This window comes from Ictalurus punctatus, chromosome 9, assembly GCF_001660625.3.
Source record: "Ictalurus punctatus breed USDA103 chromosome 9, Coco_2.0, whole genome shotgun sequence".
Lineage (NCBI taxonomy): Eukaryota > Metazoa > Chordata > Actinopteri > Siluriformes > Ictaluridae > Ictalurus > Ictalurus punctatus.
The window spans coordinates 28,580,001-28,600,253 of record NC_030424.2 but is presented as its reverse complement, the minus strand read 5'-3'; the positions used below and the strand labels follow the sequence as shown (position 1 = coordinate 28,600,253).

General features: G+C 42.7%; 2 protein-coding genes across 7 annotated transcripts in view; one reads left to right on the top strand and one right to left on the bottom strand.

Moving 5' to 3' along the window:
- Window positions 1–491: 491 nt before the first annotated feature.
- Window positions 492–11,725, bottom strand: mtfr1l (mitochondrial fission regulator 1-like). 5 transcript variants are annotated; one of them, XM_053682479.1, is made up of 8 exons: window positions 11,545–11,725; window positions 6,662–6,806; window positions 6,234–6,341; window positions 5,845–5,954; window positions 5,468–5,679; window positions 4,746–5,118; window positions 3,453–3,607; window positions 492–3,300 (listed from the first exon to the last, which is right to left on the bottom strand). In XM_053682479.1, exons 2-7 carry the CDS (start codon window positions 6,674–6,676, stop codon window positions 3,496–3,498), a joined length of 930 nt encoding a protein of 309 aa, XP_053538454.1. In that variant the 5' UTR covers window positions 6,677–6,806; window positions 11,545–11,725; the 3' UTR covers window positions 492–3,300; window positions 3,453–3,495. The 5 variants fall into 5 exon arrangements, with proteins under 5 accessions (XP_053538454.1, XP_053538455.1, XP_053538451.1 ...); XM_053682480.1 differs by lacking the exon at window positions 11,545–11,725 and adding an exon at window positions 7,576–7,679 and having other exon boundaries at window positions 492–3,329; XM_053682476.1 differs by lacking the exon at window positions 11,545–11,725 and adding an exon at window positions 7,576–7,679.
- Window positions 10,672–20,253, top strand: part of si:ch211-15d5.11 (oxidation resistance protein 1) — a 16,137-nt gene continuing 6,555 nt past the window's right edge. Inside the window, exons 1-10 of one of the 2 annotated variants that reach the window (XM_017475747.3) lie at window positions 10,672–11,151; window positions 12,508–12,713; window positions 13,595–13,749; window positions 13,980–14,059; window positions 15,419–15,496; window positions 17,449–17,553; window positions 17,967–18,098; window positions 18,179–18,363; window positions 19,013–19,257; window positions 19,871–20,015. In XM_017475747.3, the coding sequence (XP_017331236.1) occupies window positions 12,655–12,713; window positions 13,595–13,749; window positions 13,980–14,059; window positions 15,419–15,496; window positions 17,449–17,553; window positions 17,967–18,098; window positions 18,179–18,363; window positions 19,013–19,257; window positions 19,871–20,015 (1,184 nt within the window). In that variant the 5' untranslated portion in view covers window positions 10,672–11,151; window positions 12,508–12,654. Of the gene's footprint in view, window positions 11,152–12,507; window positions 12,714–13,594; window positions 13,750–13,979; window positions 14,060–14,159; window positions 14,315–15,418; window positions 15,497–17,448; window positions 17,554–17,966; window positions 18,099–18,178; window positions 18,364–19,012; window positions 19,258–19,870; window positions 20,016–20,253 lie in introns of those variants that run through there. The other variant, XM_053682475.1, reaches the window with a different exon arrangement.

Below are 20,253 nucleotides of genomic sequence, written 5' to 3'. Positions count from 1 at the left end.
GAAATGATTGCTAGCTTCTGTCAAAAAACAAAAACAAACCAAAACAGTGAAAGTTAAATATGAAGGCTAACTTCTGACCAGAAAACTAGCCACAGCTAGAAATAAATGTTACCATAGAATAGTATATAGAATACTATAGTAAATATAGTAAAGATTATTCATTTGTTACGAAAATCTCAATTATTTAAAAATGTGTTTCAATTGCAAGGGATTTAATTTAGTCCGTGCTGCCCCCTTGTGCTCAATGGATGCCACTACAATTTATTATTATTATTATTATTATTTTTAAATGTAGAAGCCATTTAATTAATTCATACATTCACTCACCTTCAGTAAAAAAACAATTCATAGGGGAACACTGGGTGTGAGGTGGGAATACACCCTGCATGGGATACCAGTGCATTGCAGGACACCATACACTCTTACACACACACGAAGGGTCAATTTAGCATAGCATGAATTTAGGAAGGAAACCCACGTGGAGACTCGGGTGTATTTCAAACATTATCCTTTTTATTTTCTCTCGTATGCACGATATACAGGCAGGTACAGCATTCTCTTTTTTGGGGGGGGGGGGGGGGGGTTTCAAAGTCACAGCACACAAATGTTCCTCTGGATGAAAAATTCTCAATCTGTGATCAAACAGGAAGTAATAAAACACGCTTGGATCTGTCCAACACACAGCAGGCCTCCTGAAAGCTCTAACCGTCAGAGATGGCTTCTTCTTCATATCTTCCTAGGGGCGAATTATACTCCAGAACCTTCTGAGCACGACACGTCCCCGTACGGTCTGGGAGCGTGCACTTATTCAGCTCGTCAGCGCTTACCGACTAGTGCGCAAAGCGGTCGTCTACTTCCGCACGAACGTTTTTACGGCGAGTACGATCGACAGAATCCGAGCAAGCGTCGGACGCGTGAAAATATTACAGACGTGATCGTTTCTTCAGGGTTTAAAGGCAGAGAGACGGATAAAACGTACACGATTTCCGACGTCACGTCCCGGATATGGGTGGAAACTTGTGGGTACTTCAAGTGTTTTCACCGCTGCTCCGTTAAGCAAATTTCACTTCTGCGGTACAGACTGAAACGGATCCTGTCAGTATTTGAAATTATAGCTAAATAAGAGTCGTGTCAGGAATTACGATATTATAATTAATATCACTAAACGACATCACAATTCACAACAACAACCACCCCAGTACCCCACACGGTACCGTGTGGATTAGGGAATGCTGAACGGATTGTGTAAGCTTCATTATTTCTGCTTGTGAAAGAAAACGTCGAAACGATGCGTCTTTAATAAGATTTTAAAATGCTGGTATTTTGTGAGCAGACGTAAATATCGTGAAGCAAATCGCGTCTCGAGTTGCGCAAACGTCTCAGAGTTCTGTGATGTTATTTGTGGCCAAAGAAAACACATACACATATATATACACACACACACCCCATGTCTGTTGCATGGTGAAATCAATCTCACACACACTGAAAACTTAAACACAGTCGTGCAGATTACACGCAAATGACGTACAACATTCCATCTGTGTGCGTTTTACACTTGGTAAAAATCATACGTCGGCCAAAACCGACCGAAACGATTCCGCAAGATCGACAAGTTCCGCTGGGTTTTTTACCCCCCCCACGTGTGTACGTTGATAAACGCCAACCTGCTGTGATTTACCGCGATACGGCCGATTTGCATTCGGCCACGCCCACGAAACTCCATAAAAGGGCAAAGCTCGCAGCGTGTTAAGAATGACTACGCAGTAAAAGAGCGTCTCCTGAACGCTGGACCTTCCGTTAACGCAGCTCCAGCGCTTCCTCCTCGTATAGGGCGCCATTACTTTTCACCTAACCCGACAGCGAGTCTCACTCGGCTCCGTTTACGGATTCGCTTTGGGATGGCTTTGCTTTCGTCGTCGATACGGAATAACTGTACGTTTACACGAGACGTTGGTTAGTTTGGTGTTTTATTCGTTGGGGTAAAAGTCGAGAGCGTAATCCGTGCATTAAACCGCGGCAACGAGGATCGTCGACGACGGAGATCGGATCTGTAGCCGATTAATCGAGGGTGGCGTGAGTGAGTCTGCGTGCGTATAGATATATATTTTCACGAACGCCGCGCTTCTTGTGTGAACGCACCTACGAACGATTTACGGACAAATTCGTCCGTAGCCGGTTTGTTCCCCGCAGCTACACAGGCAGCAACAGCAGCAATGAACACAACTACTTATACAACACACACACACACACACACACCTAATCTTTAAAATCAAACCTCAAAGTATTTCTGCGTTTTATGAGTTAAAAAAAAAAAAAAAAAAAAAAAAGCGTTTTTTTTTTTTTTTTTCTTGAAATTTGCGACGCAACTTGAAGGTTGCGACGGCGTCACGTGACGCGTCTCGGCCCGAATCCGCGGCGGTCTTGAGAGATCGCGGCGTTCCCTGGATTTGGCGTTCGTTTCCGTGAATCCTGACGCGGTTTGTACTTCGACGGCTGCGTAAAGTGAACGATAAAGATCGCTGAAAATCCTCAAATAAAAAAAACCCGGTAAACGTGTACTGGACGAGCGTTTAGCGTAAGGGAGGAATGACGTCTAACTTTCGGTTAATCGTCACTTTTACCGTACAAATACACGGACGCGAAACGTTATATCGTTATGACGTTTTTTTCCCCCTCCACACACAGAATTCAGATTATTAAATCGGGAAAATACGCTACTTCGAAAGATATTCAAGAACTTGTGCGTCCTGGTGAAGTGAATATATAAAATACAAGGAAAATAATAATAATAATAATAATAATAATAATAATAATAATAATAATCTAGCCTAGTTATCAAAATGAGTCAAGTATGTATTGCTAGGTTTCATAAAGAAGAGATGGAGGAAAGATGAAAGGAAAAATAATAATAAAAAGACATTTCGTAACAGTAAATGAACGTGTGTGAGGAAAGCTGAATGATGACGAACACTTCTGCTCAAACTAGAAGAGATCACAACATTCGACACACGATATATTATTGATGCTTCAGATTCCCCACCCTGTGCTCTCTCTCTGAGGAGGCAGCATTGAGAGAGAGAGAGAGAGAGAGAGAGAGAGAGAGAGAGAGAGACACACACACAGGGGGGGAGAGAGAGAGAGAGAGAGAGAGAGAGAGAGAGAGAGAGAGAGAGATTTTAGCAGGGAGCTGCTCTATTCCTGTGAGGCTGTAATCACTGCAGGAGGGGAAGGGGGCGGAGCTAAAGTTGGCATCATGGGGCGCTGTAGCGTTTCCATGGTGAACGGTCCACAGGCACAGACCTGGCGACACAGAAAACACGATCATCACTCTGAGGAAGACAAGGACGAAAAACAGTTCATATCGCAGACTAATCCTGTTTAGAATAGAAGCGCTGTATTCTTGTGCGTCGGTGTGTGTGTGTGTGTGTGTGTGTGTGTGTGTGTGTTCTTACATGTCGGGGTGTGTGGGCGCAGAGATCATGGAGAAAAGGCAGATCACTTCTTCATATTAACGTCTTCATCCCGCAGAGTGAACTTCTTCCTCAGAGCTTCAGAGATCAGAGTAGCCGAGTCCTCTTCCATCAGCGACGTACAGCCCCGGGAATATCTACACACACACACACACACACACACACACACACACACACACACACACACACGGGTTACAGATTACAGAGAGTACAGGGGGGATTAACAGTTGTGATGAAACGTTTCTATTACAGACATTGTTCAGGACAGATCGACAGAAATTGAGGGAAAAAGCAAACAAACAAACAAATAAATAAACATACAGACCAGAAAGAAAGAAAGAAAGAGACAGACAACTGATACTGCAAATAATACACATCAGACCCTCACTCAACACCACACCAGACTCATCACCAGGACAGTGTGCTCATTGTGGCGGGGGACTTGAACAGCGCCAACCTTCCACCTGCCCCGCCGTGGGCGAAAGGATCCTGGACCCCTGCTACATTTCGTTCAAAGACAGCTACAAGGTACGGTCTCGTCCGCCGTTTGGGGAATCGGACCGTGCCGCCATCTTCCCCTTGCATAGATACAAAGAAAGGCTGAAACAGAGGTCGGTGAGGCCGACCGGGACACGTTCGGACGCGGCACTGAAGACGTCGACGTGTTGGAGACTGGCGGATGATGCGCGCCACGAAAACCATCATCGGAACCGTTCCCGACGAGAAGCCGTGGGTGGATCGCTCAGATCTCGCCCCCCCTTCCCATCACGCAGGGGTCGCCATCGGGAACGAGGACGAGTACAAGTCCTAAAATGTGCAGACCAGTGGAGGCAGACCTCAGTGTGATGAAGTCTCTAACCAGCCTTTCGTCTTCATTAACTGATACCCTGGACGCCATCACACACCTCCTACACACAGCCCTGAGCCATCTGGACACCAGGAAGGGAAATTAAATGTACAATGAAATTATGTTTGTTGACTGGAGTTCGGCATTTCATTCCCTCCAAACTCAATACCGAGTTGGAGGACATGGGACGTAGCCAGGCTTTGTGCCAGTGGATCTCCGGATTCTTGACAGACAGACCACAAGCAGTACGGGGGGGCTCGGAGAACAACCCCCTCCTGAACATCAGCGAGACAAAGGAGTTGATGGTGGACTTAAGACCCCGTTAAGATCTACAGGACCCCTCCATTCCCACCCCCCCGCCCCATTCCGTCTTCCATTCCCTCCCCCAACATCAGATGAACCTGTCGATCAGGTAAAAGTCCTCTCACCTGTCCTTGCTCATCTTCATGCGGTTCATGTCCCTCAGGATGTCCTTGACGTCAGCGAAGCTGGTGGACTTGGACAGCGACACGGTGTCTTCCTCCGCCTCCCGGAAGTCCATGGTGGGCCGGTCGAGGTCAAAGGTCGCCGATGCCGTCATGCAGACAGGGGGCACGGGATCAGGCTCTAGCTCGGGGACTTCCGACTCATCCTCTAATTCCTCCTCCTCCTCCTCCTCCTCCTCATCCACCTCTGTGACGTCGCTGATGACGAAGGAGGCGGTGGGGAGCGGGTGGAACGCCGCGGCCTCGAAAGGAGCCATGGAGAAGCCGACGGTGGTGTCGTCTGGAGAGAGGAGGTCCGGGGTGATGGGGTTCGAGTCTGCGGAAGAGGAGAAACATACCTAAGGTTTAGAAGCTCTCACAGCAATGAGGACGACTTAGACCTGTCGTAATGATGAATAGGTTTAATAACAACTCTTTGTTAGGAATTAAACATTACCCCCAACAAATAAAAACTTCCTGAAAAACCATTTAAAGTGCAGACAAGGAACCAGGAACGAAAGACAAACACACACAGAACGAGAGAAAGAAAGGTAGAACAAAACGTACAGACAGAAGAAAGAAAGAAAGAAAGAAAGACTTTCCTAACTTCCTGGTTTAGAAACACTGTGGATGATGGTATCTAGCTCTGTGTGTGTGTGTGTGTGTGTGTGTGTGTGTGTGTATACCCGTCTCTCCTGCTACGATCTTGGCGATTTGTGCGCGGAGGCGGCTCAGCTCGTCCTGCAGGGCGGTGGCGCGGTTCAGGGCGGTGGCACCTGGCTTCCTCAGACCCTCCATGCGCTTCCCCTCTCGCCGGAAATTGGGCACTGACGAGTTCCTGTGCAGGACCATGAGGGGCGTCGGCCTCCACTCCTGCCGGAAGGGGCGTGTGTCACTCCTGACCAATAGGAGAAGAGAAGGCCATTGTCTTAAGAAATGTGCCTTTCTGGTTTTACATTTAATCTATAGAGCTTATTAAACTATCGTGATCTCACACACACACACACACACACACACACACACACACACACACACACACACACACACACACACACACACCTACCTGACTCTGGCATAAGTCTCCTCTTCATCAGCAGCGATCCAGGCGATGTCGGCCAGCGTGGGCACCAGGGGGCCATCCGTGTGCCGCAGTGGGTTCAGACCAGGAAGCTCCTGAGCGTGCACACACACACACACACAAAGATTAATGAGCAGACAATGACACAATCATCAGCAAAGAAGTGAAACAAAGAAAAAGAAAGAACTAAAGGCAAAGTATAGAAAGAATGAAAGACAGAAAGAACAGAATGAAAAGCAAAATAAGAAACAATAGGAATAACGATAAAAATGGGGGGGGGGGCAAAAAGAAGGAAACAGACAGAAAGAAAGAGAAAAAGAAAGAAAGAAATCATATTACAGTGGTACAGTCTTGCACCTGTGTGCGTGTGTTACCTGGAAACAGGCTCTGGGACAGGGTTTGAGAGGCAGTGTGGAACCGATTCTCCTCACCACACTCCGGGTCGCACCATGAGGTTTGTTCTGCCAAATAGGAATCACCTCCTGCGTACACACACACACAGAAGGTATAAAGTACCCACAATGCACTGCGGCACAAAAAGATAACGTGTCAGGGCGAATAAAACTTCATTTAGGACACGCCCACTGTAGACCGCCGCCGAGTCGATACGATGCCACACTTAAGTTTAAGGGCGTGTTCGGAGCGTACCAGAAGTGAGTGGAGTGTACCTACAGAGTACAGAGGTCGATTTGGGACACGTCCCAGAGCGGACTGAAAACGACAAGGTATCAGTGATGACCCGTGCAGTATAGTGAACAGAGGTCTGTGAAGCGAGCCGCGGCGAGACGGACAGGGAGCTCACCGCTTCGGTGTCCATCGTATCAGAGGAGGAGGGTTTGAAGACAAGACCAGACGATTTCTGATTCCCAGAGCGGTCGAGATCACAGCACGACGGAAGACATGATGTCCGGGGGGCTTCAGTCCACTGCGGTCAAGTCACCAAGCATCTGAAATGAGAAGAATCCATGATAGAGAGAGACAGACAGAGAGAGAGACACACATGACAGATCCGAGTCTCATTTAAACACTCCGAGAGCCACATATACGAAACTTCAGCTCTAGAATCCGGTGTTATAGTGTTAAAAGCATTACATCATTCTGAAAACATGCACTTTGTACTAAACCGTGCTAATATTTGCCTTTAAATACTGAAAACTGTTTACAAAAGCAGGCTGGATTTTAAAAGAATGCTAAACCACACTAGCTAGCTACCGAACGGGCTTTACAAATCGATGATTTTAGTGTTCATTTCTCATTAAAATAGGACTAAATCCTTATAATTAAAGCATCATGTAGTTTAATCTGATTCCTCGCTCCTAAACCAACTTGCATTAGATGCTATATAACCTTGCGCCCCTTGAGTTGACCCTCGTTTAGCTACAACAGCGTTACAAACACCGGCTCAATCCCAAACCGCTCGCTATCCTCCTCGTAGGCGCCCTACATACGTCATAGACGGACCAGTTCATACGCTCTCATTCAAGCACCCTAGATTCATAGCGCGGCCTTTTTGGAACACATCCCTATCTAAAGTATGTTTGTTAAAATAAAACCGCTAATGGAAAAAAGAAAACAACGTTTGGAAAGACGTTTAGTTTTTCATGTATTCAACTGTTCTACGAACCGTTCGTGGTTATAAAACCGTTCGTGGTCTTCTTTCTCGCAACAGCAAGATTAAAAAATTATAATAATAAAAATAAACAAATTCAATTTTACCGTGGTGACAAAGCTAAACTAGATAGCTTCCCGCAGAAGCCGGAGCCAGTTTAATGCGGCCGCTCTGGGATTGGTTCCTTTTTTGCATCTCAGCGTCCAATCAAATGCTCGACAAAATAAAGGTTTCAAACCTACCAAGATAAAAGTCTTTGAAAAAATATTTTTGGGCGCTGAAGTACGTTAGATCTAAGCGGCTATGCACGAAAGTTGTTTTCTCGGGATCTCGACTTAATTTTCCTCGTCATCTTGACATAACCAAAAGCTGTTTTCTGACACTGTAATATTATCCAGAGAAAATCTCACGCTTTGTGAATGGGACTGGTGTTACATGTATGTTGGCATTATTGTATACATACATACATGTATATATATATATAAAATAAACTCTGTGACCAACAAAAGTTTGTGATTCTTCCATGTTTCGTTCATTAAGATACGATTCATAAGATTTTGAGGCTTCTATACACTCGCCAGGAGTAAAAACCTAATGTTAGGCTATAAATGAACTACACCACGGTCGCATGACTTCGACGTCATCACCTCTACGCTTTTTTTTTTTAAATCCTGAATGGTGTGTCAATAATGCACTTTCATAATGCGACTAAAACAGGAATACTCCACATTCGTGTTTACTTCGAGTATGACTTTAGTCAGATTAAGGTCATCAATAATCGCTGTTTACATGCTAGTTTCTTAATCGGGTTCATATCGGATTGTTGTCGTCCATGTAAACGTACTGACTGATGTATTTTATGTCGTAGTATAAAACGCGAACATATCTTGAGCTTGTGTTAACCACAGACCTTATTTCAGGCATTTAACAAAAAAAAAAAAAACATTCAAAAACTCCACTGACTTCGGGATGATGGATGTCCAGTACATAGGAAAATTAAGTCGATTAATGTAATAACGCACGGCCGCTTATGGGTTCCATACTGAAGTGATTCTGTGTGTTGTAACTTTCTAGTAAATAACAGCAATTGACCATACAGTGCGTTGATCAGAATAATTATGAAAGCAACAATGTGTTTCAATCAGGGAAATGATTTTAAATGACTTATTTTAAGTATTACGCCTAGTATTAATCATACCTGAACTTGTTAAATCTATGACACTGACTACACAGGCGCGTCGCAGAAAATTAGAATATCATGGACAAGTTAGTTTGTTTCTAGATATTTCAAGCCTTTTTTTTTGTTTTTATTTTAATCTTGACGATTACAGCTTACACCTCACGGAAATCAAAAATCCAGTATCTCAAAATGTTAAAATAAAGAATTTATTTTATATATATATTATAGGCAGTATGCTTGGGGAGTAACGGAATACATGTAACAGCGTTACATAATCAGGATACAAAAAACTGGTAACTGTAATCCGTTACAGTTATATCAAAAAACAAAGTAATCAGATTACAAAAAAAAAAAAAGGGAATACAATCAGGATTACAATTAATTACAATTACAGGATTACAAGAAATTAATCTTTTGACATAATACAGACAGCTGCTTGAATATAGTTCTGGTTCTCTCTTGCCAGTCGGGGCTCACACGAGCCACGTCCTGGTGTATGCACAAATAACTTTTGTGATAAGTTAATTTGGTAGTAATGAACACAAATTGTTCTCTGCAACGCTTTTGTCAGGGTGACCATACCTGCTCTTTTTCGGACCTTAAAAAAGCGTATAAGTTTGAGAAAATATCCGGGATTCGGCTTTAGTTTCATTATGATGTGCTTATGGTCTTATACTGCATCATGTGTGTGCCGGTTTTCATTGTTTTAACCCCTCTCTGTAATTCCCACCTTCTCGCACATTGATTGGTCGATTCTAAAAGGCGTGCAGCAACTATTGGCCAAAGTCAGTGCCTCTCAACCGTTAGCCTACTCTCAGAGAACCCGCAAAGGTGTAGCGTTGCTGTGTACAGAGTCAAACAGTTGTTTGACAATAGCAACAAATGACAGCTGTCCTGAATCAAAACAACGCCCATGACCATATAAGATTGTTTTTTTTATATATATAAGATAATTTCATGTTATCACATTGCTCCGTATTATATGGCCATTCAAATGTGTAAATGATGGCAGAAGGTTCACTCGTGGCATCAGATATTTTATTTTATTCCATGGACATTCCAAAAAATTTAGGAATTTATATATATATATGATATATATCTATATATCTATATATATATATAGATATATATATATATCATATGATGCTAATAGTGTGTCTTTTTCAGTGTATTAAAATCTGCATTCAAAGTAACACTGTTTTGAACGCTATTAAGACATTCATTCATTCGTTCGTTTATTTAATTAAAACAAATCCAAACATTGAACATGTTTTTAAAGCTGTAAAATAAGCTCTAAATGAAAGTATTTTAGATCATATTACTTTTCTCTTGACTTTATTTACATATGTGACCTTGACGTAATCCAAAACATTGCTTTCATATTGTGATACTTGGATTACGCTACTGATGACATTTTTTATGAAGTAATTCGTAACTGCAATGGAATACATTTTTAAAGTAACCCTCCCAAACCTGGCCATTAGTGATCCCTCATGATATAATGCATATTAATCACGCAGTGCAGAAATGAATATACATATACATCAAACATACTAAAAAATAAATAAATAATTTTTTTAAAAATAGACACCAAAAATATACACTAAGCGTAAACTGAATTTCAAAAGAAAAGGGTTAGGGTCAGGGTTAGGGTTAGAAAATTCCAAATAAAAATTTCCATTTCTTTGACCACATTTATATAACCAGTTCTCTTATCTGCTCTGCTATGGTTTACTCTTTTTAATGTGTCAAGGATAACTATCAACTGATATAAACATTTTTTAAATACATTTTTAAATAATTATTGTTTTTATTTTTATTTTATTTGATTCTATGTCGTTATTTAGGTATTGTAGCTATAAACATAACTATCTGGTGTCCTGAATTGGGTTTTGTATTTAAAAACAACAACATCAAACAACAATTTATGGCAAGTGCTGTTAAAATGATTTTAAAAAATCCATACTTAAAGTTTCAAATCCATATTTTAATTTAATCACCGGTTTTTGTTTGTTTGTTTGTTTGTTTGTTTGTTTGTTTGTTTTTGGACCACAATAGGTCGCGGTGTGATGACGTCATCTCTTCACCCTAAAACTGAAGCATTAACCACAACAACTCGTGATGTGATTTATTCCCCGCCCGTGAACGAAAGTGTGAACGAAAATTAATAGTCGTAACCACAAATGTATCGCGATTAATAGAATACGAAGTAGAATTAAAACGGGAACTAATATCGAGAGCGAAAGAGAGAGAGAGAGAAAAAAAAAGAAATACAATTTGGTTCTGTGGTTGCGACGGTGACGTGAGTGATCCGTGAACTGTCCAATCAGCTCGGCTTGCTCGTGTATACGAGCCATTCAGCGAGCAGAAGGCGGGACTTGTCAGATGCAGCTATGAGGAACAATACGCCTGTCAAAACCATCCCATGTTCATGTGAGAACACATGATGGAGATCCGCCGCTGTCAGAGCTTCTGTTTTAGGCTGCGTTGATTCAAAAGACAGGTCAGTTTCTGCTCTGTTTATCAGTTATATCGTTGCGGTGTCATGCACACATAGTTATAGAAGAAGTATGGTTTTATTCGTTGCTAATCAGACAGTAGCAAAGCTGGTTAACTTCTCCTTTTTCATCATCATCATCATCATGGGGGAAAAAGGCTGATTGATTTTTATTTCCTTTGTAGAGGGAGATAAAGTAAATCTAGACATGCTAGTCATCTAAATACTGCATTGAAATGACAGCTTTCCTCCATTTTTATTTACCAAATGGCGTCCATCTAGATAAAACAAATATCTAGGGTGCCATTATTTTATACGTTGTGCAATGCACTTTTAAAGGGAGTGAGTCTTTGAATCCCAGATCATTTTCTACTGAACACATAGTATAGTGCACCTCACCTCTCTAGGCAAAGAAGCCAAATACGAAGAAATCGACAGTCTCTCTTTCTACCAGCGGTTCTGATGACATCATCCTGCACTTCACTCACTGCTGCACATCTGTCCAATGAAACGCTCGCTAGAATCTGAAGTGTCCCGCCCTTCAAACTTAATTATAACAATCCATGGCGCTAACTGTCAAGTACGGCTTAGCCCGGGCTGTGGGGTTATCTGAACACTATGGGTTAGGTAAAAAGAGGGGAGGAGCCACTCTGTTTGTCCCGCCCTGTCTTCCTGTTTCAGTGGAAATGACATTAACACATCGAATAACGCTGCGTGTTTCAAGGCACTTCACGGGGACTTGGAAGTCTGCGTCCCGTCAGCAAGTCCTAGTGAAATACTCGGCGTTGTCAGTTGAATCGGGTTCACATAACATTTTCATGGACTTACGCCCATTGTAGAGCGTTCATTTCTGTGTTTCCTTGCACTGCTTTAGTAATTATAGCTAATTTTAATATCTGTAAATATTATAACCATGCATCGCCACTGTATAAGGTTGTTAATCGAGTGAGATTGATATTATTATTATTATTATTTAAAAAATTGGTCTGGTTGTCCTCTGTAGTGTCAGATTCCTGTTCTTGGCTGACGGGAGAGGAACCCGAAGCTGTTGTAGGCCATCTCCGTCAATTTTTTGTGCGTTCTGAGATGCTTTTCCGCTCACCACAGTTGTAAACAGTGGTCATTTGAGATACTGGAGTCAGCTCGAACCTGTCTGGTCGTCCTCCTCTGACCTTTGCACCATTCCGTATGAAATCTACAGACAGCTGGAGGTTCTCTGAACTACTCAAATCAGCTCTTGAATAATTTTATACATCATCGCTCTGCCGCCACGTGATTGGCTGACCGGATAGTCGCATTAACATACGGGTGTTCCTAGTAAAGACATGACCCGAATGTCTACTCTTTTTTTTTTCCCCATAGCTCGTTTCTGTTCTCTGAAGATGACGAAGGAATTGAGGTGGACGATGACTGAAACGAATTCCTTCGACTCTTTTCTTGTCCACTGAACACTCCTGCGCTCCTGGGATTCGGCGCCGAAAAAACCCCCCAGAACACACACATGAAACAATGGACAATAAACGGAGGGAGAATACGAGAAGCGGATACTTTGGCAATGTCAAGAACAGGTCAGTTCTCCTGTGTGTACGGTTCTAATTCAGATTACTCGCACTGTAACAGCCGTAATGGGATAAATGTCCTGAGGGATGTTGGAGGTTCAGTCTGAAAAAGGTCGAAGCTGCTGCATGTATTATATAAAAAAAAAAAAAAAACATTCAAAGCAGCCGGTGTTTTAATACTGAGCAATTTAGAGCTGTTAAAGGGACGGTTCACCCAAAAATGAAAATTCTGTCGTCGTTTACTCACCCTCATGTCGGTCCAAACCTGTACGCATTTCTTTCTTCTGCGGAACACAAAGGAAGATATTTTGAAGAATGCTGGTAACCAAATAGTTTTGGTGCCCATTGACTTCCATTGTATGGACCAAAAACAAAACAAAACCCCACCGAGACGTTTCTCAAAATGTCTTCCTGTATGTTCAGTTTCGGAACGACGGGAAGGTGAGTAAACGGTGACGACAGACTTTTCGTTTTTTGGCCGTACTATCCCTTTAAGACTTTTAGGGCTGGACGATATGATGATGTAATATCGATATCATGGGCAGTTATTGTGTCACAATACGCTCCACTAAGATATCATGGATATTGTGAAATCGTTTTTTATGAACGTTTCTTTTCAATGTTGAAAATAATAAATAAATAATAATAAAAAATAAATACTCACCCACATATGGGAAGAATCTATTTATTTATTTATTTATTTATTTTCAATGCTAGGAGTTTGGGGATTTGTTCGTAAACCTATATATATCCTGATACACACATATCGCCCACCTCTAGCTAAGAAAAAAAAAAAAGCAACTCATCTATACGAGAAACGTCTTTAGCAAGCAGCAGTTAAATGAAACGACGCAGTTTCACGTGACGGTGTTATAATATCTGACCCCCAGGCTGGGCACCAGGCTGCCGTCAGGCTTCGCACAGCCCCCGGACTTCGTCACGGCGCCGTGGGGCGCCTCTGTTAACGTTAACGCGAGCCGGGACGTTACGGCCACGGAGCGCCATCACATCCGCAACCCCAAGCTGAGACAGTATTACCTCAAAGGTGAGGAGAAGAAGGTCGGATCATGGTTTGCACACGTGTTAAGTCATGATTGTGATTTAGTTTCTTTGTTCAACGTAATATATATTTCTCTTTGAAAGATATTCAAAATAATGATAAAGAATATATGTATTTTAAACACCTTTCGTGCATAAAATAAATAAATAAACGGACGGAAACGATCATTATCAACAGTGTTTTTAGACTCAGAGTGTCTCTGCGTGCTTTCACAGAGGCTGCTTTTCCATCTGACACGTCAACGACAAGGACGTTGGAATCGGCAGCGGAATCAAGCAGGAGAGATGAGCAAGCGGTGAGTGACACACACACACACACACACACACACACACAAATGCTATGACCTATGATTACTCTTGCATACTCTGTAGAAAAAGCACCACACACACACACACACACACACACACACACTGACATCATACTGAAGCGAGCTGAGCAAAGGTCATGGACACGCTGCAACGTTCCTCCTGAACACCGATTCGGGTTTATGGATATCCAGAAGTTTGTGCTGAAGCTTTACAATGGAGCGCTGTGGTCCAAAAAGGCATTGGTAATTGCAAACGGATCATTAATGATGATAAGTGAGCGCTGTATGTGCTGTGGATTTGCAGTGTTGAAATAAATTAGCTTGTTAAGTACAAGCGTATAGATTTGAGGAAACATCCTGCTGATTACTGAAACTATCTTTGTGATGTAGAACATCATGCTCAATTCCAAATCTAGATTAGCTAAGTAATGAAACTAGATATAGGCTATAGAAAGCCTTGCTAACTACTGAATCTAACATTGTTTCTGCCAAACACTTTGTTACATTTAGCTTTGTAGAATTAACAGGAAAGATTGCTAACTAATGCTAATTAACACGTTGTTACATTTAGCTTTGTAGAATTAACAGGAAAGATTCGCTAACTAATGCTAATTAACACGTTGTTACATTTAGCTTTGTGGAGTTGTTAGTAAAGATTGCTAACTAATGCTAATTAACACGTTGTTACATTTAGCTTTGTAGAATTAACAGGAAAGATTCGCTAACTAATGCTAATTAACACGTTACATTTAGCTTTGTGGAGTTGTTAGTAAAGATTTGCTAACTAATGCTAATTAACACGTTGTTACATTTAGCTTTGTGGAGTTGCTAGTAAAGATTTGCTAACTAATGCTAATTAACACGTTGTTACATTTAGCTTTGTAGAATTAACAGGAAAGATTCGCTAACTAATGCTAATTAACACGTTACATTTAGCTTTGTGGAGTTGTTAGTAAAGATTTGCTAACTAATGCTAATTAACACGTTGTTACATTTAGCTTTGTAGAATTAACAGGAAAGATTCGCTAACTAATGCTAATTAACATGTTACATTTAGCTTTGTGGAGTTGTTAGTAAAGATTTGCTAACTAATGCTAATTAACACGTTGTTACATTTAGCTTTGTAGAATTAACAGGAAAGATTGCTAACTAATGCTAATTAACACGTTGCTACATTTAGCTTAGTGGAGTTGCTAGTAAAGATTTGCTAACTACATTTAATGTTGTGGAACACCCACAATGCAAGTTAGTTCCTGTTGTCACTTACACACAATGTAACGCAGTAGTGGTGTGTCAATGGTACTGACCGTGTGTGTGTGTGTGTGTGTGTGTGTGTGTGTTAAACAGGTTCATCAGGAGGACACAGTGTTCAGTATAGCCTCCCAGTTTAGTGCCAGACCAGCAGATACCACCTCAATCACACAGGTACACCATGCTAACTGGTTTTATTGTGTGCTGTGTTGTGTATTGTGTTGTGTTGCCGTGTGAATTGTTGTGTTCTGCTCTGTGGTGACCAGTTTCCCGGAATAGTAAATGCTATTTATACCATTATGGTGTGTCACTGAGGGAAGGAAACATGAACCACTCATGTAAAAAAGTCACATTTGTCTTGTGTTCCATCTTGCTCATCTTGGGCACGGAGAGCTGGGGAGGGGGAGGGGGAGGGCACAGTTGCGAGCAGACGGTTATATGGAGGTTACAGATGAGCTGAAATAATACATATAAAAAATAAACCAATAACAACACCACCAACAAAACCACCAACCACAAACACACCTACAACAACACCTCTAAGACTACAAACAACACTGTGACCACCAACAACAAAAATACCAACATCAACAACACTACCACCAACAATACCACTACCATCATCAACACCTCCAACAACAGCACCATTACTACCATCATCAACACTACTACCATCATCAACACCACTACCATCATCACGTCCAACAACAGCACCACTACTACCACTAGTAACAACACTACCACCAACAACACCACTACCATCATCAACATCAACACCTCCAACAACAGCACTACTACTAACACTAACAACACTACCACCAACAACACCACTACCATCATCAACACCTCCACCAACAGCACCACCACTACCATCATCAACATCAACACCTCCAACAACAGCACCATTACTACCACTAACAACAACACTACCACCAACAACACTACTACCATCAACACCACTACTATCATCAACATCAACACCTCCAACAACAGCACCACTACTACCACTAACAACAACACTACCACCAACAACACCACTACCATCATCAACACCTCCACCAACAGCACCATCACTACCATCATCAACATCAACACCTCCAACAACAGCACCACTCCTACCACTAACAACAACACTACCACCACCAACACCACTACCATCAACACCTCCACCAACAGCACCACCACTACCATCATCAACATCAACACCTCCAACAACATCACCATTACTACCACTAACAACAACACTACCACCAACAACACTACTACCATCAACACCACTACTATCATCAACATCAACACCTCCAACAACAGCAACATTACTGCCATCAACACCCACAACAACAGCACCACTACTACCACCAACAACACCACTACCATCATCAACATCAACACCTCCAACAACAGCACCACTACTACCACTAACAACAACAGCACCACTACTACCAACAACACTACCATCAACAACACCAACAACAACAAATCAAGCACTACCACCACCACCAACAACAAAACTAGCACCACCAACAACAAAAACAAACTCGCCACCAACAACAACAAGCACAGCAACAACAAGCACAGCACCAACACCACAAACAACAAACACACCACCAATGACAACACTACCAACAACAAACACACTAACAACAACAACAGCAAAGATACCAAAAACAATAACAAGATGTTTATGGATACTGGGAAAGTTTTCCGGAGCAGATCATTTCGGGACAGTGGGGTTCGGGTGTAACTCGTATTAATGTAACGTCAGTGTGATGAGTGACTCTGCGTTTTAAGTTCAAATTGTTATTTGTAATTTAAAAAAATAACTAAACCGATGAAACGGTGTTTGGTTACCACTGAATCGTCTCGTTCCTCTCAGTGCTAAACTACCGGCTTCCTTTCTCCTCACCTACATTAACCTCAGCCTAGTCAAACATTAAAGGAGCCGAATGGAATGGTATTGATGTTGAATATAAATCACCCCGAGTCTCTCTCTGTGATTTATCATCCCTCCTCACATGCTGAACACGAGTTTGCACTTATCTGCACGGCCATAAAGTGACGTCTGGAGCAGAGAAGTAAAAGTGTCGTGTCGATTTTTTAAAGTGTTCTCTCTCTTAACTCTGTAGAAACACTCGTGGACGCTCGCTGACCTTTCTGAGCCCAAACTGGATGCCGTGACCCCGACGACCCCCGTGTCCCCATCCACTGACGCTGAATATGACAAACTGCTGGTGAGCAGCACGTTCTGTTAAAAAAAAATAAATAAAAAATTTCCCTCTGATTTTAGGTGAAGCACAAAGCTGTGTGTGTGTGTGTGTGTGTGTGTGTGTGTATCTCTATAGTAGATTTCTTACAGTTTAACTCAAGCTTAAAACGTTGGATATACATGGAGTTTAAAAATTTTAAGTGCCTTAAAAGGATTTTTAAAAATTCCAAAATCTACACAATAATGAGTAAAAAAAAAAAAAGAAAAATAAACAAAGCAAATGCAATTTAAAAAAAAAAAGAAAAAAAAAAGCACGAATAAATCACACTTAATAAATATAATCAGTCCGTGTTTGCTGCTCTGTTTTCTTTATTTTAATAAACATGAAAAAATGTCTTTAAAAAAAAAAAAGTTTTACATTTAAACACTTGCTGTCAGGACGTGGAGGCGGTGCCGTTGCCTGACGGACAGCGCTGTCTATTGGCTCTGCCGCCCGAGTGCACGCAGGGGGCGGGACCAGCGGACCTGCCGTGTCTCAAGCTATTCTGTCGCTTCGTGACCGACCGGAAAGTGAGTTTCCTTCCACGAAGCCGCTCTTCCTTTTGACCGTTCTTGCTTTTACTAACTATGTCCAGTCTGTCTGTTTTTAGGGCGTGGTTTCTGGCATTCTCCTCGTAGCAGCCAGTAAGATCTTCTTCGACCCGTATAAGTCCCTCCCCCTGGTGCAGGAGAACGGCTGCGAAGAGTACCTCTTCTCCTGTCCGGTGGACGATCTGTCGTCCGTCACCTTCTTCTCCGACGTCGCTCACGTTCACTTCAGCAGGTCCACACCGAGGTGTGTAGCTCTCAACGTCAAAAAAAAAAAAGATCCGAGCGAGGAGCAGGCGCGTTCGGGACCACGCGTGAACATCTTAACGATGTTCGTCGTCATGGTGCGTTAAGGAAGCTTTCACAGACTAATTAGCCGGCTTATCTCCGTAGATCAACACTATAGATTAGCAATAAAGATTAGCGATAGGCTAGTCTCTAGAGTTTATACATGGATACATCTTCCTGATAAGAGAGCTCAGACGCCAGACTGGTTAATGCTGACAGGACGGCCACAGAAACTCAAATAGCCACTCTTTACAACCGTGTCGAGCAGAAAAGCATCTCCGAACGTGCAACACGTCAAAACCTCGCGGCGTGACGGGCCACAACAGCGTCGCGTTCGATTCCTGCCAGCCGAGAACAGCGATCCGAGGCGACATTGGGCACAGAAGATACAGGACAAATACCAGTCAACAACCACGCTACAGTTACAGTCACTGAGACTGCGATATCTCCTCCAATCGAATGTTTAACTGAAGCGCCTGTCCTTTATCTGCATGACCGAGAAACGAGTTTGATTTCCTGCGACCGTTACACGGGAATCCTTCCTAAAATGTACCCCCACACACACATACACACACATCCACCGACGCCTCTGTTTTATATTATCGCAGGTGGAAACGTCGTAAGAAAGCATCAAAGGGTAAAACTTCGAAAGACCCGATCATCCACATCACCGCACGTCGATCCACGTCCGCCTCGACAGCGGGATCTGCCGCGACCCGCGACGCGCGGGTGGAAACCGCGGAGGACGAGGTCGGGGAGAGCAGGGACATGGCCGAGGTCGAGCGACAGCTGGAGCAGCTCACGCTGGAGCTTAACACCGATCAACATCTGTGTTCAGAAAAGCAGCTATCGGGTAAATAGTGTGGTAAATAAAGAGGTGTCTATTTCGACCCACCGAAACTATTGGAACGGCAAGGCCGATCCGTTAGTTTGCTCTGTACACCGAAGACATCCGAGACGGATACGAGACGAGAGTTTAGGATTCCAGCTTTTACTTCCTGGTGTTTACATCCAGACGTGTTAAACGACCTAAAACGTAGAACCTTTCGTTCTTTGTTCGGACCACCCGATTTTTAGGCGAGCAAAAGTATAGGAACACACGAGTCTTGAAGTAAATTCAAGTAAATAACACTTAATATTTAATTGCATATCACTTGCTTGTGATAACTGCATCAAGCCTGTGACTCACTGACATCACCAAATTGTTGGTTTATCCTTTCGTGGAGCTTTTCCGGGATTTTACCACAGCCCCTTTCAGTTGTTCTCTACAGCAGGTGAAATACTGCTCATAAACTGTTCTCGTATTCATCTTTTCAACTCAAACCCAAAGGTTTCCAGTCTACAGCAGAAAGAAATGAATCGACCTTGCTGTTCCAATAGTTTCGGAGGGGACTGTATATATATATTGTGTGTGTGTGTGTATATATATGTATAGCAATTATAGTCGCTTTCAAACCTTTGTCCAGGACATAGCAGGACCAGCTCTATGATGTTTGTGAGGATGCGTCAGAAGCCCCAGCTGGTGAAGAAGAAGGGTTTGGGGACGCTGGAGTTCAGAAAAGCCAAAACAGCGCCATGCAGAGACGCCTGGTTCCTCCTGAAACAAGAGAGGTGACGGGCAGCGCGCATCACTGCCGTTTAACATTTAGCTTCGTTATTATTTCTGCCGTGGATATATTTTGGACAGTGCGATCCGAGACCTGGGAGAAAACGCATCCGATTATAAATGTGCCGATACGAAATATGAGAGTATTAAGAAACCGTCGACCTCGTCCCGAATCCCTTCTGCTGAAACGGCGTACCCGCTACCGTCGCCTTTTTAGGAAATAAGCAGACCGAGCCGTTCTGG

What these genes read in the sequence shown, in the direction of transcription:
- mtfr1l (XM_053682479.1), bottom strand. An exon ending in GTCCCAGAGCCTGTTTCCAG is followed by an intron (nt 5,955 to 6,233) that starts GTAACACACGCA and finishes GTGCACGCTCAG; the next exon opens with GAGCTTCCTGGTCTGAACCC. An exon ending in GATCGTAGCAGGAGAGACGG is followed by an intron (nt 5,119 to 5,467) that starts GTATACACACAC and finishes CCTCTTCCGCAG; the next exon opens with ACTCGAACCCCATCACCCCG.